The following is a 16,057-nucleotide window of genomic DNA, read 5'->3' as shown; positions in this document are numbered from 1 at the left end:
CATCAGGATGCTAGGATCGCATTTTATTTATAAATACAACTCTGCTATTGTTAGTGCATTTATAAACCGAGGGTTTTGAGAGTTGCGTGTAACTTTCATACATGCAAAGAAATCTGTACAAATCATTCATTTAGTACTTTAAACAATATATTCCCACAAAACATAAACAAATATGAAATTTTAGTTAAACCTGGTTAATATGACGACGAAACAAAGCATTAAATACATGGTTAAGATTTTTATATAAAAAACAAAAATTATATTCCTTTTTTAAGAATAAACATTTTAGGTTCATTTACATTTACAAAACTTTTGTTATTTCCATGATGTAAAATTTAAATTCAACGAATCTGGTATTTATTTGGTAGAAAACTTTTAAAATAATTTTTCTTCAGTCGAATCATTTGCTCAGTTTTACAGCATTCATTTTCTTTCAAATGTTAAAACATGAAAATGGATGAATGAATGTTTACCAAATATTTGTTATATTTTATTTTCTGTTTTTTTTTTTTTTTTTATACCGATATATGTATTTATTCTCTGATATTTTATTTAAAAAAGTCAATAAATATCACTTTTTGTTTTATGACGTAAAAAATAAACAAGTTAAAACAAAAATAAGAAACAAAAAAAAATTAAAAAGGAAGAAAAGTATCACAAAACTGGATACAAATTATCAATCAGAGGAATAAACTTCATGACTGGCCAGCCATGATTAATGTCCTGCGTGTTAAACGCTGTCGTCATCCTTGTCATCACATCATTCCACATCCACCAATCTGTCGCGAACACCGTTACAGCAGCCCCCGGAGAACAAACCAACACCACAAATGCTTCTGAAATCGGCGATGAATTCGAAGACGATCCCACCATCATAAGTAATTTAAATACACATTTTCATAAAATTTAATCGAAATTATTTTTTTTCAAAATTAGTTTTGTTTCATTTCACCAATTGGTCTCATGTATACATGAAGTTCTAACAATTGATAATGTCGAAAAATAAATACAGGTATGATAAATCGTGATTATTTATTTTATGAATTTAAATATTTTTTGAAAATTTATTCTGAGATCCTCTAGTTCTGGGCTGACTAAAAAAAATGGAATGATGCTTCTTGAAATGTAAAATTCAAATTTTCAAATGGTTTTGTATAATTATTATCATTACATAATAATAATATTCAGAATAAAATCGCACAAGCATCATAAGCTTGGGCCTCGTTCACGATGTTCAACATGTCTTAAAGTTGAAATGATCGTAAAATAGCGGATGGAATAGATGATAACAATCCCATCGTACCATGCTTTTAAGAATAATAATGATAATGATATTAATTTGCGGATGCTGATGCTGATGATGATTTAATGACGATGATGGTGATATAATGATGATGATGATGGTCTGTGGCAGACTTGAGCTATCAAGGTCAAATATTTAACATCATCGCATGAGTTGTCTTCATTTCTCTCGTCCAAACTTTCATCATCTTTCATTCTTATTATAATTATTGTAATTTTCAGTATTATTTGCTTCTTGTTTTGTCTCATGTTTTTTGTTTTCGTTATTAGCAACAAGGCATCACCACCACCATCACTACCATCATCATCATCGTACTCCTCAACTTCACCATCATCTACATTAATGCACCGTTTTCAACCAACAAATTAACAAACATACGAACAAACGAACGAACGAATAAACATACGAACGAACGAACATACAAACGCGCAGGATTCATTCAGTTGAAATTGTTAAATGATCCATTGATGGTCGTGTTGGCCAGTTACGTGTGGCAACCGAAGTCACCAGCCGAGTGGAATTTTGATGAAGAAGGAGGCAAGAGGTTCACCAGCGAGGGAGGCAAAGTAGAGTATGATATCATCGTTGCAGGTTCTTTTAACGTCGTAACATACCTGTTGTATCGTATCGTATCGTATCGTATCGTATCGCATCATATTTTATCGTATCGTGTATCGAATAATGTCCTATATTTCTACACTTTATCCTCTAAGTGAAGCTTTTAAACTTTGCTTCGTGCGTGCCCTCTTCTTTCCTCATACATCTCCATATCTTGTTCTCTTGCACTGGCTACCTGTAAAACATAGAATAATTTTTAAAATTTGCACATTAATGTACGTCTTAATCTAAATTATTTCCTAAGTTCTTATCAGATGTATTAATTGAACCTAAACGACCCGATGATAGTCTTCTCGTTCTCACTTTTTTTAACTCCTGTTAAACACTCTTATGCCAAATCTGCGTTAGCTCTTTTTGGTCTTTTTTTCTAAAAGTCTCAACCTCTTTTTCTAACTACTTCTTTGTCACAAAGTTCAGAGCAGATTTCATGGCCCATCTGTTTGTAAAGTTTATTGATTAGCTTGTTGAACATCACGGAAATAGCGCTTTAGAAACGAATTAAACAACAAACAACGACTTTCAAGCAGTAACATAAATTAAAAAACAAACATCTTAGACAAGACAAAAACAAATAAATCTTTTGAGCCTAACCAATTTAAATCAACTACGTGTTAACGAAACAGGAGTTCCAGTGACTTTGAGGGTGAACGCGGAAACCGTTCGAGGCCACCCTAAACTGTACAAAGTAGAGGATTCAAAAGTTTACGACGTAAGCTGCACGCTGCAGGCCTCCTTCCCTTACGAATCCATCCCCAACAACTACTGGATGCTGCGTCTGAGCATTAAAGATAAGAACAGGCATCCTTCTTCGAAACGTTTCTCTTCATTCCGTAAGCAGATCACTTCCAACGCACCTGTCTTATTGGTAGGAATTTACAATTTTTTTTGACTAAAGCTTATTTCGTTCCACGTGACCAAGGTTTTAATTAAATTAAATGTCGCTATTATACAATCAGTAAAAATATTCTTCAACGTGTTTTTCAAATATAGAAATTTATTCTTTAACTTTCAATCAACTTTTCTCATAATATCCCATCGATGAAAATCAACGATGCAATAATTTTGCGAGTTTGCAAAATTAACTCGAGGGTAAGAAAATTTGAAGCCTGAAATGTTTGTTTGTCAAATGAAAAAGCTAAAAAAATGATCTGGTTTTGCGCTCATTAATTTTGCTTATAAAAAATATCTAAAACTATTTTGCAGAACAAAACTTGGAAATTGAAATATATCGAGTCCCTACACAGGTCCATGCTGACGTGTTCCCTCTACACCAGCACTATGAAGCTCAACAAAACGATCACAAAGGGTACGTTTTCAGACACCAAAGTCCTAATGACCAAATGTTAGTCAACCTTTCCACAATTGATATCTCGTTTATATACTACACTCTCTTCCGAATGTTATGAAGGTATGAATTAACCTCCTGGCCATAACATCTGCAAACGCCACATCTCCACAAAGTTGAGAGTTTTTTTTCACTATTCCAAAAGACTATGTATTTATGTATATACGAGTTTTGACCCGTATATGCATAACATGGGTCACATATATATTCGAACATTTTGAATTTTCAAACGGCATTATTGCGCATTAGTAACATTTTATAACTTTTTTGTTTGTTAACATTTTGTTACAATTTTATTTTACAACCAATTAATTTTTTATCAATGTTAGAAATATATATTCAGTTTTGATATAGTAAACGATGAAAGTTTTAAATTTTACTTTAAATGAGTTAAAAAATACTTTAAATTTTGCGCGACTCGTTAAATGCTGTCAGCAGACGATGCTCTTGATCAAGCGTACATGAACAACGTGAGAATCGGCATCATACTGGCATTAGCCATTTCCGTGCTACTGTCCATGCTATCTGGTTTCCTTTATCGTCGGCGGCGAGGTTCTTTTCAATGTGGATAAAATATGAAGAATGATAACACTTGTAGGACATTTCAATAGAAAAAGTCGACAAGATTGTATTATTCTTGTATTTGATGATTGATATTTCAAATTTTAGAGTGTGGACAAACGGCGAACCTTTTCATATCAGCATACCTTTTCATATAGCATAAGATGTAAGTTGTGTAAATTACGCGTTATAAGCGAAGTAACTAACAAGTTTGCGAAATAACTTTCAATTGGTCCCATTAAGCGGCTTTTTCCTTTAACCGATAGTCCTATTAATTGGTTTTTCGGTTTACAAAATATTTCACCTAATTCATCAATCCAAAAACTTAACATTGTTAATTTGCCTTATAAGGTCACATTTCTTATCCTTTTGCATGTCTACATCTACCAACTCAAACCCAAATATAAAAAAATTCAGAAACATCTTTATTAAAAAAAAATTATGTACACTGTTAATGAGACATATTCTGCAAGAGAAGGACAGCGTTGAAGTGGACCGAACCCTCACACCCATCAAAAAGTCGTCATGCCTCCACCTATCATCAGTAACCAAATATTTCAATGCTGAAAAACTTATATTAACCCAATTGATTTGTCTTGTATAATTTTAGACCAAAAAAATCTACAAAACTATGTATGAAATAATGAAAAAAACTCTTATCTGTCATTACGCAACTCTATAATACTTGGAAAGCAAATGAATTGTCAATAAAGCCCAATCAAACAGCCAATGATCTCATTTAAAGTTTTGAGAGACCCTCCAAATCGATGACGTCTACCTTTTTGTAGATTTTGAAACTCCCGCTCGATTGATGTAATGCCATTTATAAAATATCGCAAATTCTACTGTTAAACATCGCAGACCTGGAAAGCAGCAGCGTCGACACGGAACAAAAGGAGGTTGGAGGCAACCAGACGACCAACGAAAGATCGAGTCTCGAGACGTCAGCCACCATCTTCCCATCAGTAACGTCTTCTCAGAACAACTGACGCTATATGCATCTTCTTTCTTCATAGAAGAAAAAACATTGTTTTTGTGTTAGTTATTTTATTGGATGTTATGTTGATTGCACTGTTACAATACTCGGAGTTGTTTAATAAACGGATGATTTGAATAAATCGCCCGTCGATAAAAATTATGTAAATTGCTTCTATGAATTTGATCTGGTATATAAATTACTCTAAATAATTTGGTTCATCATCCAGCCTATCTCAAAAAATAATTTTTTAAATAAAAATTTCAACAATGGTTCGTTTTGACCTTGATTCTTGTTTCTTTTATTTTTGAATTTAATCTAAAAAAATACCTATAAATTCATTTTCAATTTGAAAAAACCATCATTTAAATATATATCACTATTTTAAAATATTGTAATAAAAATGAACTTCAAAAAAAATAACGAAACATTTAAAATATTTCATTAGTTATTTTTTATTCGTACTAGATTTTTTTCGACAAACTAAATATAGAGTTACATGTTTCAATATGTTTCAAGATGAATGAGCTAATAATTTTAATTAGTATTAATTAATTAATTAATTACCGTAATGTTCGTCAACAAGCCTATTTTCGAAACATTTTGCGGTCGAACCAGGTCTCCTCGAAACAAAGCTAAAACTGACTATTGAGCTAACATTTCAAAACCACCACGCAACCTTAAGCAACATTGGGGCAATGATATTTAATGAAGACTTTATAGTTACATATCTATTTCCATGCAACAATATATGTCACATTAATGTTGTGGTTGTTGTCGTTTTGACAGCTATAAACATCATTAAGGTAGATTTATGGTATTTGCATTTCTATAAGAATACTTTCCATAGCGATATTCCTAATGAACAAAACTTAAAAACTCAGATTTCAAATCACACAGTATATAAATAATTTTAAAAACATTTCAGTTTTAGTTGTAGTTTAATGTTGAATGTTGCTGACCACCAGTGGCCCATTCAGAGGGGAGGGGTGTGGGCATGCGAACACGCACCTTCTATTAGACACACATAAAGAAAATATTGAAAATTATGTGTAAAATATTATATCCCACAACATAGTATTTTCTCAAATAAACGGAAATAGGCAAAAAATTCCGGATCCTCGGATGTTGATGGTGTATTTATAATTTTGTTTAAGATGTTTATAGTGTTGTTTTATATGTTTAGGATGTTGTTTAAGATGTTTATAATGTTTTTAATGATGTTTTGTAATGTTGTTTAAGATGTACATGAATATGTTTACGATGTTAATAACGTTGATTAAAGTGTTTATGATGTTGTTCAAAATGTTAAAAGTGTTATTTACAAGTTGTAGCAAGTATTTTTTTTAGCTAACTTTGACAGCATTTGAAAAATTTAAATGTGATTTTTTTTGTAAGTTTTACGTAAACATCTATTCAAGAACGATCAGTAAACCGGTAGGAGGATAAGTAGATGAGATTGAATGTATTTCCAGGGGTCAAAAACTCTGGTTCAGTTAATGTTTTTTGGCAAATCATAAATTTAAATTTAAATAATTTGATTAAATTGAACAAACTCAAAACCATGGCAAAATTTTTCAACCCATCTTCTCAAGAACTAACCAGATAGATAATGATTAAAGGGTTTAATAGTTTCAGATATACTTAATTTTCAGCCGTTTAAATAATTTCAAAAACAAATATCCTATTATCAAATATCTTAGTCCTTTGTTTATGTAGAAACTAAACAAACGTTCAATTTTTTAATATTCAAAACGCCGTATAAATAGTTTGAAGGCAGTTTTCTTAAATTGAAAATATTTGTAGTTTATTGTGCATGGCCAAACATTCATGAATATTAACCATTAAATGACATGAAAAACAAAAAAAAAAAAAAAAAAAAAAAAAGAGAAATTCATAAAAAAAACTTGATAAACTTTTTAAAAATATATTTTTTAAATATTCTATTAACTCTTAATCACCAGTTATTTCTCAAGACACCATCAGCGAACCATATGACGGTTACGAAATATATTGAAAATTTATTTCTGAAAAATGTTACAAGAAAAATAAATAAGAATATAAACAATGAATATTCTAAAAAGTGAACGAGAAATGATGAGCAAGTTGCCGACGTAGAATTCACATTTCGACCTTACCGCTTCCCTGGCTGCTGTTAAGTTCGGCCTGTAACGGAAAGTATAATTTTCGTGGACGCTAATAATAATTTAATAATACCATCATTAAACAATCAATTAATCGTTTTAAATACTAATAAGATATATAAATATATTGTTTTAAATAATATCAAGATATATAAATAAACCAAATGTAAAAATCCTGAAAATGAAAGATCAATCAGACTTGAGAATATGACGAGCTGGGATCAAAGAAATCAAACATGGTTCGAAGATTACATTGGTTGATGCTGTTGTTGTGATTGTAGTAACTGTCGTTGTAAATGTTGTTGTTGTTGTTTGGGCTATTGTTGTTGTTGTCATGGTTGTTGATGGTGTTTGCTTATAGTAAGACTTAGTCAATTGCAACAAGGATGGCATATCTAATGTTGACTTATGTAATAACAATGTCGTTGTTAATGTTGATGATGGTGAATTAATGGAAACTTGTGCTGTTTGTGTTGTTGCAAATGATAATGGTGATGATAATGAACTGGTCATGGAGTTCATCACAAGAGGTGTTAATCTTGTCTCTGATGCCAATGATGTCGAATGCGATGATGGCGATGAACGTGATAATGCAGATGATGTTGGCGGTGAAATGAAATGTGCGGACGTAGATTGCGTTGTTGGCAAAAATGTAGATATTGTTGACGTAGATGATGGGACTAAAGATGAGCCGCTGCATGTTTTCGTTAGGCCGTCAAGAAAAACATCGCAATTTTCATTTGCCTCATATATTTCGCTGACTTTTTCAATAATTGTAGGAATATTTTTGTAACAATTGTCGACGCTGTTGTTGATGTTGTTGTTGTTGTTGCTGCTGCTGTTGTTGTTGTTGTTGGAAAACAGTAAATTTACATAATTTTCACGGAAGCAGATATTATCTTCTTTTCCGTTATAAATGTTTTCATTTCTTGAAATTTTTTGAAATAAATAGTTGCTAATAATTTTTTTGTTATGAGCCTGACAGAGGCTTAAGTTGCTCGTATTGGCGGTTATATACTCTATCCTTTTGTCCCAATACGATACTTTCAAGCTGGTATAATAGTTGGACAAAAATTTCAAATGCACGAGAACATTTTTTAAATTTTGAAATCGTTTTCTTCTGTTGAGAAGAACGTTTGCGAGCGTTGGAAGTTCTAAGGCGTTCAATCTCATTTGGTTGATTTCCACCGATGAATTCGCCGCTTCAAAGGAAGATTCGATTGGTTGGATCTGTGAAAATATTCAATTGTCTCAATCTATATGAAGCATTTCAATAATTTAATATTTTATGAATGTATTTCAAAACATTTGTGACTCTTATTAATAAGTTTTCATACTTTTTTGAATCTCTTGCGTTATTAAATTCGATTATGTAAAACAATTTTTTAGCAATTTTTCTAGCGATCGTATTGAGATAGACAAAATTTACTAACCAGAATATCAACCAACTTTCTGCTCAACAAGTCATTTATCTCATTCTTCATCACGTTTTCAGAGGCTTTCCATAGATACCAAAGACATATGAGCGATGACGTCATTAACAACACTTTTGTAACGTAGCCACTGTTGTTGAGCTGTTGTTGCATGTTGCGTCAATTTAATTGCGGTAATATATAACCTTATCATTTTTATTGAAATGGCAAATATCCGCCTATAAACTATAGACAACACGAATTTCCTTATTTTCATTGTCAGTGTTTGCATTTTGTTGTAATTATATCATCACACGTCCATCAATCAAATCGTAATAAACACAGTGCAAACAAATAAGGAAGATGGTCAGTTTGCTCTGAATGATTACTTTTAACAAACAACGCTACCTCTCCGCCTGCCTGTCAGTCTGCTTGCACCAACGGGCCAAATGTTTGAAATACCGTTAACCATTGCGCGTTTTATTTCGAGATAATAACGTTTTTCAAAGATTGGTTTTCATTATAAAATATGTGTGGTCATTTATTTATAGCAAAAAGGATAAAATTTTAGTTGAAAAATGTTAAAAAAATTGCAAAAAAATCTAACATTTAGGAGAATTTCACGCCATTTTATTGGTTCAACAAAAATTATTGCGTCCACATTTTCAAAAGTTGAGCAGCATCGATATTCTTCTGCGTTGCAGAGCAGAAAAACAATTTTCAACATTCTTAAAAATCTGCAACAAAATATCAGCAGCTCCGTTGTGAATATAATTGTAAGAGATGCAATTTTAAATTTATATAGTCGTTTCATAAGTTGGTGGTTGTTGCTGCTGTCGTTATTGTGGCTGTTGTAGCGCTGATGTGCCCGGTCTTTATTAATGGATTTGTCTTTCACGCTGTTTTCAGTGTATTTGTGTCGCAAACGTTTAATACCATTTTTGAATGTATAAGTTTTGTTCATTTTGCTAGCTAAAACTTTCTTAACTTTGTTAGATTCGTCATTTTTCAACTTCATCAGTTTCTTCTTACTGTCAACAATCCACTGGCTAAGTGGAAGAGTTATGGAATTGCTCAAAGATGCGTCATCTGTAACGGCCGCGCTGGGAACAGCACTGGAGAAAGGCATTCTTATGTCCGGCAGTTCCGCATCAAACACTGAAATTATAAATTAATATACTTTTATTATGGATTCCATGTTACTTACTTTTTATCAATATTAAAACAAACTTGAAAATAATTTTAAGAAAATTAGGTACCTAGCATAAATTCTTTCACAAAAATTGACTCCAAGCCTATAAACTCTTCGAATTTTAGCTTCCCTTTCTTCTTCTTTCTTCTTTTTTCTTTAATGATTTCCTCCCATAAAATTCTTGCGGCATTTAACCATTTGTTTCTTAAGACAGAGTTCTGTAGTCTTTCTTTTTTCAATTTCTTGTTTAATTTCTTGAAGGCTTGCGGCAGAATAGAATTTAAAAACACTTCTCTAAGTGGAAAATTAATTTGATTTTGTGTTTTTTTTATATTTTGAATGTTGCTCACATGGTTATTTTATTTTACGTAATGCTCTTTAAAGTGCTATAAAAAAATATTTACCTGAAAATTTTGATTTGTTGTTTGACGTTTTCTGTGAGAGTCAGGAAGTATGAGCGAATATAAAATTCAATTATCATGTCGTTATTCATCTTCTCTAGCCGGAATCCATCATACAGCTGATTATCAATTATGAGTTGAAATTGAAAAGTCAGTTGAAAATGATTGCGTTGAAAAAATATTTGGTTGAAAAAACAGTTTGATAAAATAGAAATGCGTGGTTGGATAAGTTTATTGAAAAATCAAGTGATTATCGAGTAAATATTCGAGTTAAAAAGTAGTTACATTGATGAGGTCACGCTCGGCAGATGTGAGGCCGTTCAGTATGCACACCTTTCGTTCATGGGCCAAAACATTTTGCCGTGAAATTTCACGCCTAGCTTGTAAACGAATGTCTCCGATTGCTGAATTGCGCATTTCGTTTAAATCTTCCACAAAACTTGTCACATTGGCCAACCCGTCCACCGCAGTTCTGTTTGGTTTGCCGAAGCACAAGATTTAAATGGTTAACAAAAACACTCAGCAACGTTTAAATGGTCTTACTTGTTGATTGTGTAGAATAAAGCAATGAAACATGAAGGCGTCATGAACAAAGAATATAACATTTTTATCGTAACATAGGGAGCGATGATAAAGCACTTTTGTTTTGAACTGTATCGGAAGTCCATGCCGAAACAGTCTGCAAAGGTTAAAAACAGCATTTACAATCTTTAAATAATTAAAACATTAAAATGCGACAAAAATATTAACAACGATTTCATCATGTTTGTCTCTTAAGTTTCCATTTAAACGATGAAATGTTTAAAAACACATTGTAGGAACGCATGTCGGGAAATGTATCAATTCTACAGAAATAGTGTGTCACGGTATCAATATTACATCAATATATCAGTATATAAAAATGTCAATATATCATGTATCAATATATGAATGTATCCTGTATCAATTTAATAACGTATCTATATAAAAATGTATCAATATCAGAATGTATGAATGAACGAACGAACGAACGAACGAATGAATGAACAAATTAAATGAATGTATGAAACTGACTTGCGTGTTTGCATTGGGTCACGTAGAAAATGATGTTCGATGTGATTGTCAGCAAGACTGAAATGAAGAGTAAGAGGGTGTCGATACTCCAGGCCACGTCCGTTGAGGGCGGGGGTGAGGATGATGACGAGGAGGAGGAAGATGAGGATGATGGCGATGGTGTTGATGATGATAGCAATGGTGTTGATGATGAGGGTAATAACTGTGACGACGATGATGATGATAAAGAATATGATGATGACGATGAAGAAGAATATGATGATGACGACTTTGATAATGCTTCTGACGATGATGATAATGATGATGTATTCGGTGTTGTATCTGATACCAATAACGATGGTACTGATAGTGGTGGGAATAATGTTGAAGATGATGACGTCAATGATGCGACTCTCGACATGTTGGTTGCATCAGTTTGCCTCGCTGCTAGTGGCTCCACTAATGATGTTGTCGTTCGCCTCGTAGACAAGATTGTCTCATCAGCAGGCAGATGCAAAGATAAGGTTGCAGACGTTTCGACAGCGCTATTTACATTCAAATGTATGGGTTGGTGAACGATCATTCGAACGGTTCTCGTTGAATCAGATATGAGGATAATAAATGTCCTCTCGCTGTGGATTAATTGATGGTGCGCCGGTTGGCTGATGGTGTAGTTTATTTGGAAGTTTCGAGGGCATCTCAAGAGGATGTCATGAAATTGTAGCAACGACTGGCTATTATTAGACCAGTGGTACTCTAGCAGCTTCATTGAAAAAGCTCCTAAAATTGAAGTTTCTAAGTGTAATTGAACAGTTTTTAAAGCGTCATGCAATAAACATCACCTAACCCCGTGTAATATGTATTTATAAAACTTTCTGCATCCAAAAATATAACAACGATCATAAACTATCAAAATGAAGCAAGGACATTTTGAGGTATCATTAGAAGAGAAACATATTTATTTTTTTGTCTTTCAGTCATTTATTAACGCTTATTCATTGTATATGAAATTTCATAAAATTGTAAATCAATCAGTTTCATACGCCTGCCCGCATAATTTACAGAATTTAATTTGCACAAAAAAATGCATCTCTGCTTCAGTTAACAGTTCAGAAGTGTTTGCCCGTCATGTGCCAATCCTCTCTAATTTGGTTTTATGTGGGCTTACATACGTACATAAGTGTTTATGTGTGTGTGTGTTTGGTTGAGTGTGTGTGTGTATGTGTGTGTGTATGTGTGTGTGCTTGGTTAAGAGTGTGTGAATGTGCAAGCATTCAGGCAGATTTGATTTCAATAATTTTCCTTTCTGTCATAATGATGTCGGGGAAAACACATAAATTGGTAATCGTGCCGTTGGAATCAAGCTTAGTAAGTCGTTACGTAAGATATACTGTACAGTGTACATATCGCTGGCCTGTTGAATTATATGGACTGATGGAGTGGGGAATGGTTGCTATCAAGTGATGATGCTGATGCTGAAAATGATGATGATAATTACAATTTTTATGATGATGGTAAATTATTTATAATTTTCACTTTAATAAAGTTTATATCGACGCTGCTTGCAAGCATGTTGGAAACATGGGACAAATAAACTTCTGCTTAAATAAAACAGTGTTTGGTTTAGAGTAAGAATATAATAGTGAGACATTGAGATCATTGAAAACATTGAAATATTTTAACATTAAAATCAACAGCATGTTATATTAAAAAATAAAAAAAAAATTGTTTTAATTCAGTAAACTGTAAGCTCTACAAAAAAAACTACTAAAAAAACTATGAAAAAAACTACATCAATATCATTATTGAAACATTTTAGAACCTTCCCCTCTTTGGTCAGCAATTGATATTTCAATGCGGCCCTCACGGCAAAAAGCCCTTAATCTATATGAATGAATTAAAAATTCACGACAGATTAATTCAATAATCAGAACCAAAAAAGATTTTTTGTTAACAGCTTTAAATAGTTAGCTACTAGTTGAAAAAAAAAACAAATAAGAAATTGCTAGAATGAAGTTGGAAACTTCTTTTTTAAATTACATTACTATGAATTTAATTTATATTATTAATATTTCAAACATTTTTTTCAAATTTTCATTGGCTCTCATAAATCCTGTTTATCAAATCTTCATTCTTTCTGCTAAAACGTTTTGTTTTTCCGAAATAATGTTCATTCCATTACGTTGATTAAGGTACGTTAAAATGCATAACTTTCTAACTTTGTGTTAGCTTCATCAAAATTGCTTTTTGACTCAGATTATGGCAAATTAAAAATAAATGTCTTGCAGCATAATTCTGGAGATGAATGTTTTATCTTTAGATTAGCATCATAGCAAAATCATTAAGAGTTTGTTTTAAAAAGCGCTGTCTCAAAACCTCATTGATTAGTTTGTAAACATCTTAGAAAGTAATTTTTCAAGATTTAGCGATAAGATGTAACCGATTCACAATTCCTTACCAGGCGATAGTTGAAATTTACTTTATAACGGCTGTAGTCAAAAGCTTTTTAATATTAACTAATTTAATTAATCTTACAGTAATTAAAATTAACAGTTGCTAATTTATTCTTTAGAAAATGAATAATGAATAACACATAAATAATGCCCCACACGTCAGTCAAAAAGTTTTATATAAAAAAAATTTTCACGAGAGAGTGCGGGGTCGTCTTCCTTCAATGAGAGCTTTGCTTCATAACATCAATGGCGTGGTTTGAAACTCCGTCCAAAACTCTAAGACCATCTTACTTAATGTGTATGTGCGTCGTGTGGTGTCGTGTGGGCAGTGCAGCCCTTGTGGCACGTAACTTTAATTATCATGGGTTTAAAATAAAATTACATGTAAAAAGCTCTGTTCTGCGAGACACACACCACACACACACACACACCACACACACACACACACACACACACAAATATATTTAAAATAGACAATCTTATCTAAAATTTCGCTTTTCAAATTAAAATATTTTTCAAATCGTAAAATTATTAACATGGTTGAATTTAATTAAAACTAGATTACTCAAATGTGTATGAATGTAAATGAATAAAAATGAAAAGTTTTGTTGAAAATATTTTGTTGAACTTATTCCTAGCTGCAAACGATAGAGAACGTTTTTGAAGCATATACATCAAAACTTAATTAAATAAATGTTAGAGTAAGCTTTTAAGCGTAATTCTAAAATGTTACTTTCAGTTGACGTATTGTTTCACACATGCACACACACTTCCGCACACGAACACATACCGACACACACATACACACGTACAATCGTCGTTTATCCTGAGCAAAGAGAACGTTACATACATATGTAAACACGAATGCATCACCCACACATACACAATCACAGGCAAATACGGATATATATATATATATATATATATATATATATATATATATATCCGTATTTATATATGTATGTATATATATCTGGCGCACATGTCATTCGTAATTAGTTTTCACTAACGTTTTTCAACCATGTTAAAACTTTTATAAAATTTCTATATTTTAATTATTTTACTAAACATTTTATTTAAATTACATTATTTTATTTATATAATCTACATAAACTTTAGTTATTATGATATTTACAACAAGGTTAATTTATTTCACAATTTAATACATATTTTATTTTCTATATTTTCACATTTTACATTAGACATTTATTTTAATTAAATTATATGTTTAAACAATATTTAGGCTCTGAAGATGGCATTACGCCGAAACAGCGCTGTTAGCTTTATTCCAGTGTTAGATAAATATGAACTCAAACAATACCGCCTCGTTGAATGTCTTATAAAGAAGTTAATTAATGCAAAATGGGCAAACAATTTCAATGAAATTTGCATATATATATATATATATATATATATATATATATATATATATATATATATATATATATATATATATATGAAGAAATATGTATTCTTGGGAGCTATTGCCACGTTCCCATCGGCAATAGCATTGTATTACTCTTTTTGAGTTTTATTTAATCTGTTATTAATCATCCATTTATTGACCTCTGCCAGACAACGTGTTAATTTGTTACTCATCTTATCAAACTCCTCTGGTGGGCAGCTAACAATTATCTGTATATCTCCAACAAAGACATGCTCTGTGAATCCAAAAGACTTGACGACATGCAGGATCTCATGTGTGTATAACAAGAACAGCAGTAGTCCCAATACCGACCATTTAAAAACATCAAACTTTATATTTTTAATTTTAGACCAGGTTTCGTTTAAAAAAAACTGCTCAGTTCGATTTGAAAAGTATGATCTGAACCATGAGAGCATTGTCCCCTTAACGTCCAAACCTTCACATAACCGCCGCAGTAGAATATCATGATCCACGCAATCGAAAGCTGTACTCGCATCAAGGAATGCAACCAGCGATACATGTTGGTTTTCCAAAACGTGTAGCATGTTTGTTGAATGATATTTTCTGTATCCCAACTGATTAACATGTAACAAATTATTCCTAGACAAATGAATTAATAGCTCCTTAGCGACATTTCTTTCCATTACCTTAGATATGAAACGAAGATTTGAAAACGACCTGTTATTAGTAATATCACTGACTTCATGATCTATTCCTTTCAGAAGTGGGATAACCATTGTATGTCCGCAAGAGGCAGGAACAGTGCCATATATACGTATATATATCATTTGTTTCTACAACCTTAAATTTGTGTGTATGGTTGGATAGCAGGCTTTCAATGAAAAATCAAATTAAATCGCTAGCAATTGCAAACATTATATATCTCAGAAGATTATACATGATTATGATTCGACGCTATTTGAACAGATCTGTCATTGAAAAATTGAAACATGATTTTATTACATCTAGATTGGATTATTGTAGTAGTTTGTACTTAACACTACCAGACAAGTCAATAGCTGTACTTCAGTCAACTCAAAATCGAGCTTCAAAAATTGATGTGACAAATCAAATGATATGAACCTCCTATCTACCGGCTTTTTTAAGAAGACCAAATCTATCTTTGATTTTGTTTAGCTAAATACTCACTTATTTATTTTTTGCAGAATTAACATTGTCTCTGTCTTTGTCTGA

At 32.0% G+C, this 16,057-nt stretch overlaps 3 protein-coding genes across 3 annotated transcripts; 2 read left to right on the top strand and 1 right to left on the bottom strand.

Annotated features, from left to right (window-relative positions):
- Positions 1 to 718: 718 nt before the first annotated feature.
- HELRODRAFT_160376 (hypothetical protein) lies at positions 719 to 4,816 on the top strand (the record flags this gene model as incomplete). Its single annotated transcript, XM_009017338.1, has 6 exons — positions 719 to 878; positions 1,736 to 1,894; positions 2,545 to 2,786; positions 3,125 to 3,263; positions 3,702 to 3,818; positions 4,689 to 4,816. 6 exons carry the CDS (start codon positions 719 to 721, stop codon positions 4,814 to 4,816), a joined length of 945 nt encoding a protein of 314 aa, XP_009015586.1.
- Positions 4,817 to 6,924: 2,108 nt separating this feature from the next.
- HELRODRAFT_160375 (hypothetical protein) lies at positions 6,925 to 10,620 on the bottom strand (the record flags this gene model as incomplete). The annotated part of the gene is made up of 10 exons (XM_009017337.1): positions 6,925 to 6,969; positions 7,147 to 7,264; positions 7,454 to 7,641; positions 7,710 to 8,177; positions 8,381 to 8,521; positions 8,967 to 9,517; positions 9,619 to 9,845; positions 9,956 to 10,071; positions 10,238 to 10,424; positions 10,496 to 10,620. The coding sequence occupies 10 exons, from the start codon at positions 10,618 to 10,620 to the stop codon at positions 6,925 to 6,927; spliced, it is 2,166 nt and encodes a 721-aa protein (XP_009015585.1).
- A 414-nt stretch (positions 10,621 to 11,034) lies between these two features.
- On the top strand, positions 11,035 to 11,559 carry HELRODRAFT_160374 (hypothetical protein; the record flags this gene model as incomplete). The annotated part of the gene is made up of 1 exon (XM_009017336.1): positions 11,035 to 11,559. One exon carries the CDS (start codon positions 11,035 to 11,037, stop codon positions 11,557 to 11,559), a length of 525 nt encoding a protein of 174 aa, XP_009015584.1.
- Positions 11,560 to 16,057: the final 4,498 nt, after the last annotated feature.

The sequence above is a fragment of the Helobdella robusta genome (assembly GCF_000326865.2).
Source record: "Helobdella robusta unplaced genomic scaffold HELROscaffold_2, whole genome shotgun sequence".
Taxonomy (NCBI): domain Eukaryota; kingdom Metazoa; phylum Annelida; class Clitellata; order Rhynchobdellida; family Glossiphoniidae; genus Helobdella; species Helobdella robusta.
Note: the sequence above shows the minus strand (reverse complement) of the source record. Positions and strands in the feature narration are given on the sequence as shown.